The sequence below is a fragment of the Fragaria vesca genome, linkage group LG1, assembly GCF_000184155.1.
Source record: "Fragaria vesca subsp. vesca linkage group LG1, FraVesHawaii_1.0, whole genome shotgun sequence".
NCBI classification, from domain to species: Eukaryota; Viridiplantae; Streptophyta; class Magnoliopsida; order Rosales; family Rosaceae; genus Fragaria; species Fragaria vesca.
Window position 1 is genome coordinate 7942764 of NC_020491.1, and position 16974 is coordinate 7959737.

The window sequence follows — 16974 nt, forward strand, 5'->3', positions numbered from 1 at the left end:
ATATATGATCGATGCTAAGTTTTCACTTAGTTGCATGTTTCACTTGAGTGCTAAACAACATCATACTATATGTTTGTCATCACTTAGTTTCGAGTAGAAATGATACACTAAGCAAAAGAAAGAAATAATAGACCCAACTCACCCAATTCACGCCAATGCTGCCGTACAAACACCTTGGGGTTTCCTTCTTTAACTACTACTTATTTTGCCATCCACATTTTTCATATGTTTTGGTTGAAAATTTTTCAAACAAAAAAAAAAAAAAAACGAATAAAATAAACAAGAAATAGTACATTTATATGTGAGAAATTTCTGGTGCTTGAAGCTCATGTAGTGGTAACTGCAGGATGTTGTTCCAGATCAAGGCGCATAATGTACGAACTGCGAAATGAACCGCAGTATAAATAGTTTCCAATCTTGATCCCACTAGTGATGCCTGAAAGATCTGGATCAGTATAGTGAGCAGTAAGTTCCCCTTCCAAATTCATAGCTACCACACCAGTATTCTTCTCCATTTGTGATGAACTCGCTACGTATTTCTCCAAGATTGCCATCCCTTTTCGAATAAAAGGGTATCTGATTGCTAGATTCGAAGCAGTTGTAATACCCTGACAATTTGGCACAAACATTGTCAATGAACTACGAATGTGATGCTTAAAAATGAACTATTAAGGACGTATATATATGAATTGCAAGATTAACAATGCATATATACTAGCTCCTTGTTTATACGAGAGATAATATAATCACCGCAGCTAGTCCAATCCAGTAATGGCCTTGCCGATCGTATCGGATATTATCCGGTGCGCCGGGCAAGTTGTCAATGAAGTTCTCTATGGTCCCTTTCTTCTCGCCTTGCAGGTGAAACTTTCTGCATCTTCTCCTGAAATACATATCAGCTATATAAATATAACAAAGTCACTAATCCAACGTACACTCTATCTGTACGAGGGGTTTCAGAGATATTTTCATACATGAAAGTTTCGCAGAAAATTACAAAACTCTGATCCGAAGAGACTGCTACTCCACTAGCAAAGTAGAGATCGCGGACGAGCACTTTGGTCTCTTTGGTTGATGGATTGTAGCTCAGTAACCTACCATGGGTCTGCCCTCTAGAAAGTCCCATATGAATTCTTCCTTTTTGTATTTATATGAAGCATCTGTGAAGTAAATCATGCCATCGGTGGCTACATCTACATTGTTTGTTGCTTTCAATTTTACACTCTCGGTCTCATCTGTCAGCAGCTCCACTGCTCCATCCTCATCAATGCTCAGTAGGCCCTGATTAGTAGATCTTGCATTTGGTTAATAACCTTTGTCTATGACCATAAACTCGTAGCAAACAACAGTACATCCCCATTTGACCAAAAAAAAAAAAAACAACAACAGTACATCCCATGGCCCCTCTCCAATGTATATATAGATGATAGATCATAGATGTCTCTTTTACTATTTTTCTTTTTAGTTATGAAACGTAGCGTAGCTGAGGAAAAAAAAGGGTAAATTTTTATAAATAAAAAGGTGAAACTTTTTTTTTCCTAAATCGTCCGACTTATATATCAGCAAATTCTTTTCTCTAGAAAATATGGATTTTCATATGTTGTATTGATAGGGCTTCTTATATGATTCTCAGACTCATGAGCCATGACGTATGTTGGTTCTTTTCTACATCTTCCAAAAACTCTGACCTTTTTCGCGTCCGCCACCAAAAGCTCACCATCATGACCGTGAGCGAGTCCGAGTGGTCTCCCGCCGGTGTTAACCCAGTTCTCCACCACCGAGTCAGCAACCGACTCGTTCAACGTGACTCGCTTGATCCACCCGTCTGCACAGCCCGTGTAAATGAGTCCCGACTTTGAGTCATAAGCAACGTCTTTCGGCGCATCTAAAGCCCCAACACCTATAAACTCCGACTCTTTGAGCATCTGAGCATTACGCCTCAGGGGAGCCGCGACTCGCTCACTCATCAACTCGTGAGGGAAAGGAACCGGGTCGAAAGGGTCGAGCTGGTAGAGGAGCACAGCCGCGGCCACCGGAACCAGTATTGAAAAGAGGAGAATGTTCAAGGGCCATGATGAAGATGGTGATCTTCTACAGGCTTGAGTTGCAGAGGAAGGTGAGTCTCGGTTGCTTGGCTCGGGCATTTTGTAGGTGACTCCGAACGGAAATCTAGACAGATGTTTGTGCTTGGACAGCGGACAGAGCAGTGTTTTGATATATATACACAAACCAATCTGCGTAGCCTTGATAGTTATATACAACGTTATTAATTTAGCAGAGTGTTTTGCCTTACAAGGCAATCTGCGCAGCCTTAATTCATTTCTTATTTATATGTTATAATGATTTTTTTTTTGAGAAACTTATATGTTATAGTGTTTTATAACATTAATTTGAGAAAAGTTCTTGTACGTGGTAAGGTGCAAGTGAATCAAGAAATTAGTATGCAATTTCAGCCTTTTATTTGATGCATGCAGTTAGTCACGTGACACTATCATGCATGCATATATATGATCGTTTATCAAAATTGAAACCTAAAAAGCTAATCCAAGTGTTTTTAACACATGAGGTAATGATCAAGGGTAAAAAATAAAATTTCTTATTAATAGCGCTTAATCTAATCGGATTAGAAATAAAAATGTCAGATAAAAAACTTAAGGACTTCTAATCTTTATATCTTTATGCGTGGAATCCGCTCGTGAAATAGGTTGGAACAATAATATTACTTGAATTTAATGAGAACCACACATCATGTGAGGGTGAAGAAGTCGATTACTAATCTTCAGCCTCGTCAATTCATTGTTTCATTCAAATTGCGTACCACTAGAAACAATTTTATCTCCCACCAATTTTGATTGATTACATGATTTACCTGATCATCATAAATGCTTCATGCCAGCAACGTACAATGGACGTTACCATTACAAGGGCTACCAACTCTTCGGTAATCCACACACTTGAATATGACTAAATGTGTGGAAGGTTCTTCCCTCCACAGAGTGAATTTTCACCAACAGTCTCTTAACGGCGCGTGAGGAAACGCGTTAACAGACTGGTCAAACAAAGAAAAACCGTTTTGTAGCACTGATCTGATCGAGTCGGAACACCCAATTCCGGCCACAAACCGACGTCATAGTTAAGGCGTTCAGTTCGTTTCGAAGGCTCCTGGATCTGGATCCTCCAGAAGGCGAGAAATGGAGTGGATTCGAAGCTGGGAAAGCTTCGTTGATTTCGACAGTATGAACATGATTGTGGTTTAGCTACTTGTAGTGAGCCTTGTGGCAGTGGAAGAAAGTGTGTAGAGGATTACGGCGTTCAATTCGTTTCCTTTCCTTCTTCTCAATGGAACCCGAGCTCAAATTGCAGCAGTAAGGCTGGAGGAGAAAATGGATTAATGCAACGATATTGATTTAAGGATTGAATTGATGCAACGATATGGCCCTAGAATCGAGATGGGTACAAACTACAAAGAGGAGGATGCAGACTTGATGAGGTACGGTGGGTTGAAGTTGAACAGAGGATACTGGATTGAACTTAACGTTAACATCACCAGTAGCGTTAGTCAAATCAAAATAATTGACTCAAACTTGTGGCTGTCAGTGTGTCACGTCACACAATGAAAATTCTACTGTGAGGGTGGGAAACAACATTTCAAACTTGGCAAGCACAGCTTAATTATAGACGAAATTGAACAGGCAAATACATGTCTCTTTAACTTGAACAGAAAATAGTACATTAGTTTTGGATGAAACTGATTTCTGTCATTGAAGCTAGCTCATGTAGTGATATGAGCAGGGTGTTCTTCAATATCAAGCCGGATAATGTACGGATACAGAACAGAACCGCAGTAGAGGTAGTTTCCGATCTTGATCCCACTTGTAATGAGTGACAAAGCTGGATCAGAATAGTGAGCAGTAGGTTCTCCGTCCAAATTCACAGCGATTACACCGGAATTCTTCTCCTTATATGGACTGCTCAGTTTATACTTCTCCATTATTGCCAGCACTTTTCGAACAAACGGGTACCTAAATGTTAACTTGGTAATAGATGAAGTCCCCTGACAATGGCACAAAAAATGTCAATGAACTATGAATAGATGTGCTTACATTTTCCACATTATTTCATTCATAACCATGAACAGCTTACAAATTAAGGAAACTTCATAATTAACAATGTACGCTAGCTTCTTGTTTATATGAGAGACGAAAATAATCACCATAGCTAGAGCGATCCAGTAATGTCCTTCCCCATCATATCGTATGTTATCCGGAGAGCCCGGCAAGTTGTCAATGAAGTTCTCTATGCTTCCTTTCTTCTCACCTTGCAGGTAATACTTCCTACATCTAACCCTGCAAAACATATACGACTATTCAATACAAAATCACAATCCAACAGTCTGGCTAGCTACATGAGTGTTTCATACAGATTTTCGTACATCAAAGTTTCGCAGAAGATCAAGTAATTCTGATCTGGAGAGATTGCTACTCCATTAGCAAAGTAGAGGTCGTGGACGAGCACTTTGGTCTCTTTGGTAAATGGATTGTAGCTCAATAACCTACCATGGGGTCTGCCCTCTAGATAATCCCAATAGGTGTTTTCTGCGCGGTGTTTATATGAAGCATCTGTGAAGTAAATCATACCATCTTTGGCTACATCTACACAATCTGTTAGCTTGAATTTTACACCCTCTGACTCGTCTGTCAGCAGCTCCACTGCTCCATTCTCATCGATTCTCAGTAGTCCCTGATTAATATATCCCACATTTGATTTAATTTACATGTGACACCATGAAATAATATTAGCTAAAAGATGTCTTGCATATCTTGAGTTATCTTCAATATACGAAAAAGGAAAAAAAAAAAAACAACATGCTTACGCACAGTGTCACATACAAATGTCGCATGATCACATATATGGGGAACCCCAAACAATATAGATCACATTCATCACAAGTCAATGATTAACATGGATGACGATAAGTGTGATGCTGACCTTTTCCCCATCAGCCACCAGAAGCTTTCCGCCGTGTTCATGGGCGAGTCCAAATGGTCTCCCGCCGGTGTTAACCCAGTTCTCCACCACCGAGTCAGCAGCCGACTCGTTCAACTTGACCCGCTTGATCCACCCGTCCGCACATCCCGTGTATATCACCCCCGACTTCGAATCATAAGCAACGTCTTCCGGTCCCTCTAATGCCCCGACCCCCAGAAACTCCGACCCTTTGAGCATCTGAGCATTACGCCTCGGAGCAGAAGTGACTAGGTGGCTCAGCTCGTGAAGCGGGTAAGGAGCGGGGTCGAACGAGTCGAGCTGGTAGAGGAGTATAGCCGCTGCCACAGGAACCAGTACGGTGAAGAAGAGAATGTTTAAGGGCCATGATGATGACGTTTTGGTGGTTTGAGTTGCAGAGGAAGGTGAGCCATGGTTGCTTGACTTGGGCATTGGAAGTCGGAACAGAAAATTAGAAGGGGAGGTTTGTGCCAGCAGCCTAGCCCTGTGGAGAGAGCAAAGTGTTAGGTATACAACTCTTACAAGGCAATCTGAGCAGCCTTGATAAGGGTATAGATTACAACGACTGGATGCCAACTTTGGTTTTGTTTTGTTAACTTAACAACGAAATGGCTAGAATGCAGGATGGAGACAACTGCATTAATTTCTGCTCCTCCAATGTCTTCCACACATGCACGTAAACCAGTCACGACTCACGAGTAAGGAGACTTGGGATCTTATCATATATACCTTCTTGGTATCTATCCGAAAGTCGATTTAGATAGAGGCATATTTAGAGCATTTTTAGAAGTACATTTCCTCTTTTTAGTTAGGCACATCATAGTCTCAAAAGTGTAACGATTTTCTTTCCAAAAGGCTAATTCTTCTTTTTAGTTAGGCATATTTTGTGACATCTAGGCTAGCAAGGGCAGCATAGACAGTTTGGTTTGGCCTTACCTTACCTTAGAATTGGGTTTGGGAATTTTGGGTGACTGGGAATTGGCTACATGCTGCTAAAAATCATGGTCTGGATAATCAAAGCTTGAAGATTCCTATTTATTCTAGAATTAGTTGGAACGCAATAATCCTAATTGTTGACTTGTTCTTCAAGCTGATGGAGTAGGACTGAGCTTGCTAGGATTGGGCTGGGCCTGCAACATACTCTTTAACACATGCAAGATCACCCCATCAGGCAATCTCATCCTAAGCCCAAAGATCCACCCAACAACCCCAAAAGCCCAAAAAAAAGGAAGAAAAAAAGAGAGGGAAAAAAAAAAAAACTTATATGCACAACATCTTGCATTATGTAATCAAGGATGTTAATTGTACAAGAGCTAGAACAATTTTGTTTGGTCTATGTAAACAAGACTCGCCGACTCGGATCATCTTCTAATAATCCTCTGCTAATATTGCCTCGTAAGGCAATCTCGGCCATCTATTCTCAATAAATGGCTAGATGTTTCTTGATGGAATTCTCGTCCTTCTCATATATCGCGTTCTTCTTTTTCCCTTTCTCGTATTTCTTTCTTTCTCGCGCTTGCTTAGCGATCGTTTCATCGGACACTTCAATTTTCTTCGTCTTTGGGTTCAGATGTCTTCTTGATCGGAAGCCAGATTTGCTGGGTATTAAATGATTGGGCACTAATCTGGGTAATTTCCGACCTTCAAATTGGTTGAATATCGAAACTGGGTCTGAAAATTACGAGCATTCATTCTTGGGTCGCCGAGGGTTTTCGATTTTGTTCTGATACTCTTGCTTTAGTCTTTAATTTTTTTTGTTTTTGTTTTGTTTCTGTGTTCAAATTCGAGTGGTTTTGTGGAGCCACCACAAATTAGAGAGGAATTCGAAGTTCATGGTGTAAGGGTGAACTGTAATGGCCATAATCGTTTCCGGTCAAGTTGAAGTTCATGGTGAAAAGGAACTGTAGCTTGCTGCAGTGTCATAGCAAACTATTGTTTGATTTGTTTCCCTCTGTTTTCCTCCAATATCCACTGTAATTGCAATTGGTACTGTCTCATCAGTACACAAATTAACATAACCCATCCGTGAACAACAATTTCCAGCAAGAAAAGAATCAAACAGGCATCCAGTCCTAAAATGTGACTACATTACAAAAGCGAAAACTGAAGTATGACGCCTTAGACATTTTCAGCTACAATCAGAAGGAAAAAAAGGTGGGAGTACATAGATGGAGGTGGAGGTGCAGATCTGGGATTATCTCGGAGGTGAAGGTGGAGCTGATCGACCCTTCTGTGACTCTTTTTGAGAGCTAAACTTCTGGTATATATGAGTATAGATGAGAAGAGAATTTGGAGAAGAGACGGGGATAGATGATATATCTTAAGAAACAAACTAAGAGATATCCTAGCCATTCATTAAGAATGGATGGCCGAGATTGCCTTATGAGGCAATATTAGCGGAGGATTATTAGGAGAGGATCTGTGAGTCCTTATTTACAGCCCAGAATTGCAGTCTTATTCATGAAGGGGTCTCATCAGCTTAAACCTGTTTATTTGCCTTCTCCCTCAGGACAAGCTTCTGTATCTTCCCAGTAGAATTCAATGGCAAATCCCCAAAAACCACAGCTTTTGGAACCATATAAGCAGGCAATTTCTCCCCACAAAACTTCATAATCTCCTTTGAAGTACTTGAATTTCCATCACCACCAGACCCCTCCTTCAACTTCACAAAAGCACAAGGAGTCTTCCCCAAGCAATCATCATTTCTCCCCACAACAGCAGCCTCCAAAACACAAGGATGAGTCAACAAAACTGCCTCTACCTCAAGTGAACTCACAGCCTCCCCACCAGAAATGATCATGTCCCTTGCCCTATCCTTCATTTGAATGTACCCATCTGGGTGCCTAATTGCTAGGTCACCAGTCATGTACCACCCACCCTTAAAAGGCTCATTCACTGCTTTTGAATTTTTGAGGTACCCCAACATCAAAGTGTTTCCCCTAAACATAATCTCCCCCATTGTTTTACCGTCATATGGAACACTTTCCATGGTGCTTGGGTCTTTCACATCAACTTCTTCCATCATCAGGTTGTACTGAGACTCTAGTTCTGGTTTACATGGGGTAACAATTGCTGGACCTAGAGCCTCTGTCATACCATAACCATGGCTCACATTGAAACCCAAATCCGCAACTTGCTTAAGAATTTGCGACGGCGGCAATGCACCGGCAACAAGAATATTCACCGTTGATGTCAAAGACCTAATGTGGTCACTTTTTGAGGCATAAAGTGCTAGAATGTTTAAAATGCAGGGTGAGCCACAAAAATGTGTTACCTTGTGAAGATCAATCGCTTCGAAAATGAGCCTAGCGGAGAGATTTTTCCTGAGGCAGATATTGGTTCCCCCAAGAGCAGCAACTGCCCAAGGGAAGCACCATCCGTTGCAGCGAAACATGTCAACGGTCCATAGAAACACTGGCCTTTTAGCCATTTCAGTCTGAAAAATTGCTCCTATTGAATTCAGGTACGTAGCTCTGTGGCTGTACACTACTCCTTTGGGATTCCCAGTTGAACCAGAAGTGTAATTCACTGAAATGGGATCACATTCATTGTGCGGTCGTCGAATCTCAAAGTCTGGTTCTGCTTTCGTACCCTGCAGATCATTGTAATTCAAGCTACCTGGTGGAAGGTCATGATCAATAGTACCATTATTAGATGAGAGTTGATCACACTCTGGGATGAGAATGAGTAGAGGTGGCTTGCATTGTTTTGGAGACAATTTTTCAATTGCTTGGAGGACGAGTTGAAGATACTGATAGTCTACGAGAATGACTTTGGCCTCCAACTGTTGTAATATCAATGATAATGTGGGTGAGTCCAGCCTAAAGTTTAGGGCACACAGAATTGCTCCGGCCATTGGAACACTGAAATGGAGCTCATAGAGTGCTGGAATATTTGGTGCTATAGCTGCAACCTGCTCATGAAAAAAAAAAAAAAAAAAAAAAAAAAATAGTATTCATGACTACTTAGATTGGCTTCATCAAGTAGTTTTATGATCTAAGATTAATTAGGGTTTATGTCTACGGAAAAGAAAATTAATTCTCACACACACAGAACATAATGCAGTTAATTAAACACCAGTGCATCCAAATTAACTCTAACCCGTTATTTCAACAATTCAACCTTCTACATGATATCCTAATAATCTATGATCATTAGTCATATAATACTGTGATCCTGACTTCCACCGTTAATGTCATTCTAGTTCATCAAGTATGAGCGCATTGAACACGTAAGAATATTTTGGCTGCTTTCAACATCATGTTCCACTTTCGATCAGGTAACAACAAAAGGAAAGACAAATATGCAAGACCAATATATGCAGGACAAATCTGTAAGAGTCAGCAAGTACGTAAGTAAGAACGACATCAATCTGTGATTGGTCTTCGAGATTTGAGAACCTCTTATTTTGGAGCATTACGTTTGAACTGTAAGATATGCAGTACAACAAGTTTATAGTCTATACTAAGAGGTTCCCAGATATGCAGTACAGTATCATCACTATCATGTAGATGAGATCGATCGAGTTTAGCTAGAATTCATTTTATTCTGGAAGTGCGAGATTGCGTGTAACGCATGTAGAACCAGAAAAGGTCACTGAGTTTCTAAGCATGAGAGATTGAGGTCGTAACTTTCGGCTTTGTAGAAAGATCTAGTGGCCGACGGTCTATCTCTTATCTTTGTCGGTATGTCTTTCTATTTGTGGGAAAGAAATTTGAAACATTTGGCAAGGCAAGTGAAATATTGAAAAAGTTATAATAATCTTTTGAATTTAGAAAGTAAAAGTATTTCATCTATACATTCATCCGACATGTATTGTCTTGGAAAAATAATAACTTAATGTTCAATAATCGCGTAGTGTTTTAAATAGAGAAGTAAAGTATTATTTTAAAGTGACATATATGTATTAAGTACGGGAATTCACACTCACTCGCATTATAATCAGACCGTATATTATAAGAAGAATATGATAGTATCAATATAAGATAGCTATGATGTGAAAAAGATGATGAAATAACATATCATTTAAGAAAAGCCTCCTTATACATTGATCAATAAACGACCATATATACGATGAACATTCAACAATCCCCCACAACCCCTAATTTTGAATCAATAATTAATGAGTAGTACTGCTACAGGGCTTTAATGAGACATGAGATTTATGACCTTAATTTTATGTTGGTATGCCATATCACCTAGACACTTCATCAATTTTAAAAATCACGCCAAACTATTTTTGAGTAAAGAGACAAGTTTAACCCTAACAATTAATGGTTGATATAATCTAATATGGAATATTTTCTTAATAATGATCTAGTTATTAGTAAATATACCAAATGAAACCTTCATAGTTCATACCATCAATTTATTAATATCGTAAATTTATTACAATTTCTTTCCTATCTTTGTGAATCTAAATCTAGTTCTAGAATTTTAACTTATCATTTATTTATATTATTTTACGGGTTAAAATTATAATATATATATATGTCATATTCTCTATCTAATTTTAAAAATATATATAAAACATAAAGAAAAAACTTTATATATATATAAACTTTATCTTGGACAAATTATATGTATATCTATATATAGAATCGTTATCAGGTGCGGACGTCCCTCCTGACGCCACCGTACGGCACCAGCGAGGGAGCGCCTCCACCCCATCGGACTCCAGCAGCTTCCCCGACCACTTTCCATCCCCGACGAGTCCGGCGAATTCCAGTTTTTTGGCCAGATTGACTTTGTTTGAAGTTTTGGGTGATTTGGCCGGAAAACTGGAATTCGGCGGACTCGCCGGGGAGGGAAAGTGGTCGGAGAAGCTGCTGGAGTCCGCTGGGGTGGAGGCGCGCCCTCGCCGGCGCCGTACGGTGGCGAACGGAGGGAAATCCGCACCTTAAGGCGGTGCGGACATCCGTATCTGAAACGGACTGTCTATATATATATATATATATATATTCATATGAAACTCACATTTTGAAGGGGGCGGATCTGTGGCATACAAGATTATAATCAAAATTATAACCAGAATATTATCCATTAGATCTAATAATAATTAACGATTAAGATTAGTCATAAAACTAAATATTTTTTCCTTTCTTTACATCAATTTATGAAATCTATCTAAATGAAATTTGATGATTACTATTCTCCATTTTGAATATAATTAAGAGGAAATAATTTGTTTTCCATTGAAACTCATTTACTAAAAAGGAAAGAAAACAAATTAAGTTTCAAATATCACGTTAGAAAATTAACAGTAGTCAAAAGTAGTCATCTAGTGCACCTTAGACATACTTATTATTTCAGCTTCTTGTTGTTTTTTTTTTTATCAAATTTTTATCAAAAGCTTCTTGTTGTTCATTGCACAAGATGATCTGAGTACTTCTATACATAATCTAATCATAAGTTTTCCAACATGTATGGCAGACATCATATGATAAATTTTTTTTTCTTTGAAGAAGAAGAGGTAGATGATGATATTACTCTCTAGTAAATGAGTTTTATTTGATATTTACTTTTTTCCTTTTTTTATCTAAAAATTAGTTTCAATAGGAAACCATTAACTTCCTCTTATTTGTATTCCAAAATGAGAGTAGATAATCATCAATTTTCATTATGTTTTTAATAGATAGATTTCAGTAATTGATTTAAAGAAAAAGAAAAGAAAAGAAAAAGATCTAGTTTTTATGACCAATCTCAACCGTTAGTTGTTATTAGATCTAATGGATGATAATCTGGTTATAATTTTGATTATAATCTTATATGTCATGAATCCACCCCCTTTGAACAATTACACTATCAAAAAACTATATATGTATTTTCATATTATATGTTATTGTTTAATCTAGGCAACATTATCTAAACATGATGATGAAAACTAAAAGAAAGAAAATACTAGAAATATATATTTTTTTATAGAAAAGAGAAGACATAATAACCATTTCTATATATCTTAATAAAAAAAAATAATCTAGAGCCATTAAATTTGAGAAAGAGAAGATTGTCTTTTTGCTTAAGAATGACATGACAAAATATTTTTAACTCATGATGATGTGTCTAAGTGACATAGCATGCCACCTAGGATTAATGCCACAAATCTTAGGCATTTTTCTTATTAAGGCCAACAAATCATTTTCCATAATTAATTAAGGCAATCCTTCTTCTTCTTTTTTTAACAAATTAAGAGCAACTTTAACAAACTCTCTATTTTAGTTTTTAGCTATTTTAGATAGCGTGTTTAGCTTTTTAAGATGTTTTAGGAGCTCCAGTAGACTAGCCAAATTTAAGCTATTTTAACTTTTAGCTATCTCGCTAGCTATATTTAGCTAGCAAGATGATTCAGATAAGGCTAGCTATAATTTAATACATTTTTTCTAAGATATTTTATGTGATATATAAATATATTTAAATTATTTAATTTCTATGTGAAAAATAATGTTGATGTAATGCTAGCTAAAATAGAGAGCATTGATGCAGCCACATTTTTAAAATAGTTAGTCAAAATGACATTTTAGCTAATTTAATTAAAATTTAACTTAAAAATAGCTATCATTATTAATCGTTAAAAATGCTCTGAGGCAATCCTTCTAATAAACAAGTCCTCATTGGTGGAGATCCATAGAGGTCGTAAGATGGGACGTATAGTTGTAAACACAAAAAGTCATTCAAAATGGTGGAAGTACGTGGACAGCAAGAATGCACAACATCATGAAGTCATGAACTTCTTAATATTAATTTTGCTCCTCTAAATAAAATTTTTATACATCTAACACTACGGGCGCATCATCGCATGCAAGTTTGTTAATCTCACTATTGTCTCATACATGCACATAGAAATTTATAAATCTGTATTGTGACAAACCCACATGCAATCATGTTCTAAGCCCAACATTTGAAATGTGAACGCTATCAAATTAGCATGCATGTCCTAATTAAATCTTACATTTTTGGGGCCGGCGAATTATCGATGATCGATCAAGAGCATGTGGTCCGATCACGGTCGAACCATTGACCCTCTATGTACGCTAGGGTGCATTGCATTACAGTACTTATTAATTAAGTCCCATGCAACTTGCACCTTGACTTGACTCACAAGATTTATTTGGTTTCTTTATTTGTCTATGATTGAGAAAATTATGTTAATTTGTTATATACAAAAGTAATCGGAAAAAAAAAATTTGTTATAAACAAATCAAAAACCAACAAGCACGTATTAAACTACACTTCACTATTGACTTCAGAAAGTCGGTCTTCTTAACGTGGTGCTAGTACGTCTTGCAGTTCTAGATGATCAAACCATATCGATCTGGTCTTCCTTTTTATTATTATTATTATTTTTTTTTATTATGAATATTAACGACGGTATCCTCAAAGGTATTTTAAACCTCAGAAACTAATCCGCGCCGAACGATCTTATCAGAACGTTTCCTCCCCCTTTGGCCGTCAAAAATAAATTGGGATTTAAATCTTAGCTGGTCTAAAACAGCTTATATAGATGAGAGCTTCTCCAATAACGATCAAATAGACTAACGATCCCCAATATTGTAGGTTTCTGTTTAGAAATTACTTGGTTTTCTAAGTGTTCTAGAGAACTACCGATGTTAAAATCGAGTTGACAAAGTCAATAATGTATATCAAGTTAGCTTGGGAGCTAGAAGAAAAAGAAAAAAACAAGAAACAAACTACAACGTAGAGGAGCAAATTAACACACGCTTAGAGATTTGATCAACTCCCCAATTCAGTGATGGTTTAATAATAACCAATTTATTCATGTTCGATCATAACACATAGATATATATATATATATATATATATATAATAAAACTGTGATAGCTTGCAAGGTAGCTGCACTGCTGCAGCATGCTAATGGTCGAGTGATGAGTACAGAAACTACTTACAACATCATGGCGGGATACTCCTAACCGGACCAAAGCGGAAGCGAAGTTGAGGCATCTTTGAAGCGTCTCCTTCCACGAATACCTTACGCCGCCGTAGACGACGGAAGGCTTATCGCCAGTGATGACAGCTGCTCGCTCCAAGAAGCTTATCGGTGACAAGGGTCTGTAGTTTGCTGAGCACTGCATAAAACCCTCATTCATCGTGTGGATTAATCAGCGCTGGTTTAGGTTGTTTCTGTACAAAATGGTAAGGGTTACTGAGTTTATATTTATAGAAAATATAACATGCATCCAGGCCCGCTCACCTGCGGGACTAATTTTAATGGACAGACACCTAAACGCCGTTCGATCTTAATGATTCAAATCTGACGGGCCACATAAACTTCACAAAACTTCTCAGACTCCGCCTATCCCTTTCTCGTTTTCTCTTTCTCTCCTCTCTCTTTATTCTTTTGGAAGTATGATGTCACTGACTCACAGGCAACATGTCAAGGGTGCTGGAGGGTGGTGATCGAATTAAACATGAAGAACAAAGTGCTTGAAAGTCGGGCTGGCGAGGAAACGGCGTTAGCTCGCTGAACATGGATGCATCTCCGGCGAAATGTCGATCTCTTTTCCTTGTTGGTTGCTTCAATCTGAATGATCCCTTTTCTCAAGTAGAACTACACTTCGGTTTAGAGACTCGGAGGTTTACCATGGGGATCATTTGAATTTTGCAAATTCATTGTTTACAATCAAACTGGGTTTTGTAATTTTGTAATTGTTCTTATGTGAATGATTGGGGTTGTTGTCATCTTTGATTTCATTTCATTTGGCAACCTTGATTGAAACCCAACTATTAATGAATGTTTGATGATTCATGAGTCTTAAACAAGACCAAATTGAGGGAGCCAGAACGAATGAGTTAGAAGCCCAGAAGAATGGAGAGAGGGGAGAGAACAGAAAATGAGAAGGGAGAGGGTTTGTAAAGTTTATATGAGCCGTCAGATTTGGTTCATTAAGATCGAACGGCGTTAGCCGTCTGTCCCTCAAAACTAGTCCCGCAGGTGAGCGGGCCTGAACTGTCTGAGCATGCATCACGTTGATGAGGCAATTAGGTGTGAATGATGGGTTCCGATTCACACGTCAAAGCTCAAAAGAAAATGATAAAGAAACGACCACAAGGAACACTGTGAACGAACATGTATGTCGCTAAGTGTCTAAACCGCGTGAGAGTAATATAGAAAGATAAGGTCGACGATTGCATGATGGTGGAGCCATGACGTATTCTCCGTTACAAACCTTGCTTAGTCTCTTCTGTCCCAGAAGATTGTTCTGAAGCTCTGAGATGATTTGATCCCTTCATCAGTTTCTATTCTACTGTTAGTCATTGGCCCAAACCATTGGACTCTCTCGAGGACAGATGGATATGGCTGTAACCCAAAACAGGTTAAGTAGAGCCCAATATCAGAAAAGTGGTCGGAGAAGCTGCTGGAGTCCGTGAGTGGAGGCGCGCCCTCGTCGGCGTCGTACGATGGCGAAAGGAGGGACGTCCGCACTTTAAGAGCCGTGCGGACGTCCGCACCTGATAACGATCGTATATATATATAATAATAACCAATTTATTCATGTTCGATTATAACACATAGATATATAAAACTGTGATAGCTTTGCTAGGTAGCTGCACTGCTGCAGCATGCTAATGGTCGAGTGATGAGTACAGAAGGAAACTACTTACAACATCATGGCGGGATACTCCTAACCGGAACAAAGCTGAAGCGAAGTTGAGGCATCTTTGATGCGTCTCCTTCCACGAATACCTTACGCCGCCGTAGACGACGGAAGGCTTATCGCCATTGACGACAGCTGCTCGCTCCAAGAAGCTTATCGGTGACAAGGGTATGCAGTTTGCTGAGCACTGCATAAAACCATCAGTCATCGTGTGGATTAATCAGTGATGAGGCAATGAGGTGTGATGGGTTCCGATTCACACGTCAAAGCTTAATTAAAAGAAAATGATAAATAAACGACCATCAAAGTGTATGATCGCTAAGTGTCTAAACCGCGTGAGAGTAATATAGAAAGATAAGGTCGACGATTGCATGATGGTGGAGCCATGACGTATTCTCCATTACAAACCTTGCTTAGTCTCTTCTGTCCCAGAAAATTGTTCTGAAGCTCTCAGATGGTTTGATCCCTTCATCGGTTTCTATTCTACTGATAGTGTCATTGGCCCAAACCATTGGACTCGATGGACACACTCTCTCTCTCTCTATCTCTCTCTCTCTCTCGGACATCTGATATGGCTGAAACCCAAAACAGGTTAAGTTGAGCCCAATTAATATCAAGTACGTTTTTCAGTTTTTGTTTTTTGATACGAAGTATCAATATTAAATTATAGTGGGACCTTTTTGTATAGATAAGTTTCATACAGTAATTCACAAGAAAAATGGTGTGAAATATCAAAAGTAACTTCTACATTTTCAACTGATAATGCCATAATGGGGTTAGGTAGTTCTCATCATCTCTTGCAACCAACTTTCTATTGTGTTTTCTTCTTTTATCCCCAAACTATTTGAATCGAAGCTCGCAAATCAACCATGTTATGGTAACGTAACAAGTTTGATTTGCAAGCTCCGATTAATCGATTCAAACTATTACTTTTTACAGTCTTTTTGATCTGCTAGTAGCGTCGGCTGTAAAACGTAAGAACGAAAAGGAATTGAGTCCAGTGGTGGATCCAGGATATAATTGGTACCCGAGCTAATTGTAATACATCTTAATAATGCGAAAAAAATTTATTAAAAGAAACTAACTAAACCTTACAAAATGAGGCCCCTAGCTTAAAAATCTTTAATTACCACCTCATACTCAACCACTTCAGCAAAATCTTTTCAATATGAAGCACATTTTCAATGATCAATTTTTCATTAGACATTTTGGTAAATATAGACATCCTGAAATGTGGATTCCCCTAAATACTCAACAAAATAGATAATATTTCACTACAACAACAATTAATAAACCTAGACGAGTGTTAAGTGTTGTTATGTAATTTATATAATTAATGTTAAGTGTAATTATA

General features: G+C 38.3%; 2 protein-coding genes and 1 pseudogene across 2 annotated transcripts; all 3 read right to left on the minus strand.

Moving 5' to 3' along the window:
- Nucleotides 1-326: 326 nt before the first annotated feature.
- Nucleotides 327-2144, minus strand: LOC101309198 (annotated as a pseudogene).
- A 1599-nt stretch (nucleotides 2145-3743) lies between these two features.
- LOC101304320 (adipocyte plasma membrane-associated protein-like) lies at nucleotides 3744-5514 on the minus strand. Its single transcript, XM_004287695.1, has 4 exons — nucleotides 4990-5514; nucleotides 4433-4740; nucleotides 4214-4346; nucleotides 3744-4054 (listed from the first exon to the last, which is right to left on the minus strand). The coding sequence occupies exons 1-4, from the start codon at nucleotides 5437-5439 to the stop codon at nucleotides 3773-3775; spliced, it is 1173 nt and encodes a 390-aa protein (XP_004287743.1). The 5' UTR covers nucleotides 5440-5514; the 3' UTR covers nucleotides 3744-3772.
- Nucleotides 5515-6982: 1468 nt separating this feature from the next.
- LOC101309488 (probable acyl-activating enzyme 1, peroxisomal-like) lies at nucleotides 6983-14111 on the minus strand. Its single transcript, XM_004288999.1, has 2 exons — nucleotides 13911-14111; nucleotides 6983-8920 (listed from the first exon to the last, which is right to left on the minus strand). Exons 1-2 carry the CDS (start codon nucleotides 14109-14111, stop codon nucleotides 7487-7489), a joined length of 1635 nt encoding a protein of 544 aa, XP_004289047.1. The 3' UTR covers nucleotides 6983-7486.
- Between the last annotated feature and the right edge of the window lie 2863 nt (nucleotides 14112-16974).

Coding starts and splice junctions, on each gene's coding strand:
- LOC101304320 (XM_004287695.1), bottom strand. CDS start 5,439: ATGCCCAAGTCAAGCAACCATGGCTCACCTTCCTCTGCAACTCAAACC. Junction 4,347..4,432: donor ATCTTCTGCGAAACTTTGAT/GTACGAAAATCT, acceptor TATGTTTTGCAG/GGTTAGATGTAGGAAGTATT. Junction 4,055..4,213: donor ACTGGATCGCTCTAGCTATG/GTGATTATTTTC, acceptor TGCCATTGTCAG/GGGACTTCATCTATTACCAA.
- LOC101309488 (XM_004288999.1), bottom strand. CDS start 14,111: ATGAATGAGGGTTTTATGCAGTGCTCAGCAAACTACAGACCCTTGTCA. Junction 8,921..13,910: donor GAGTATCCCGCCATGATGTT/GTAAGTAGTTTC, acceptor TTTCATGAGCAG/GTTGCAGCTATAGCACCAAA.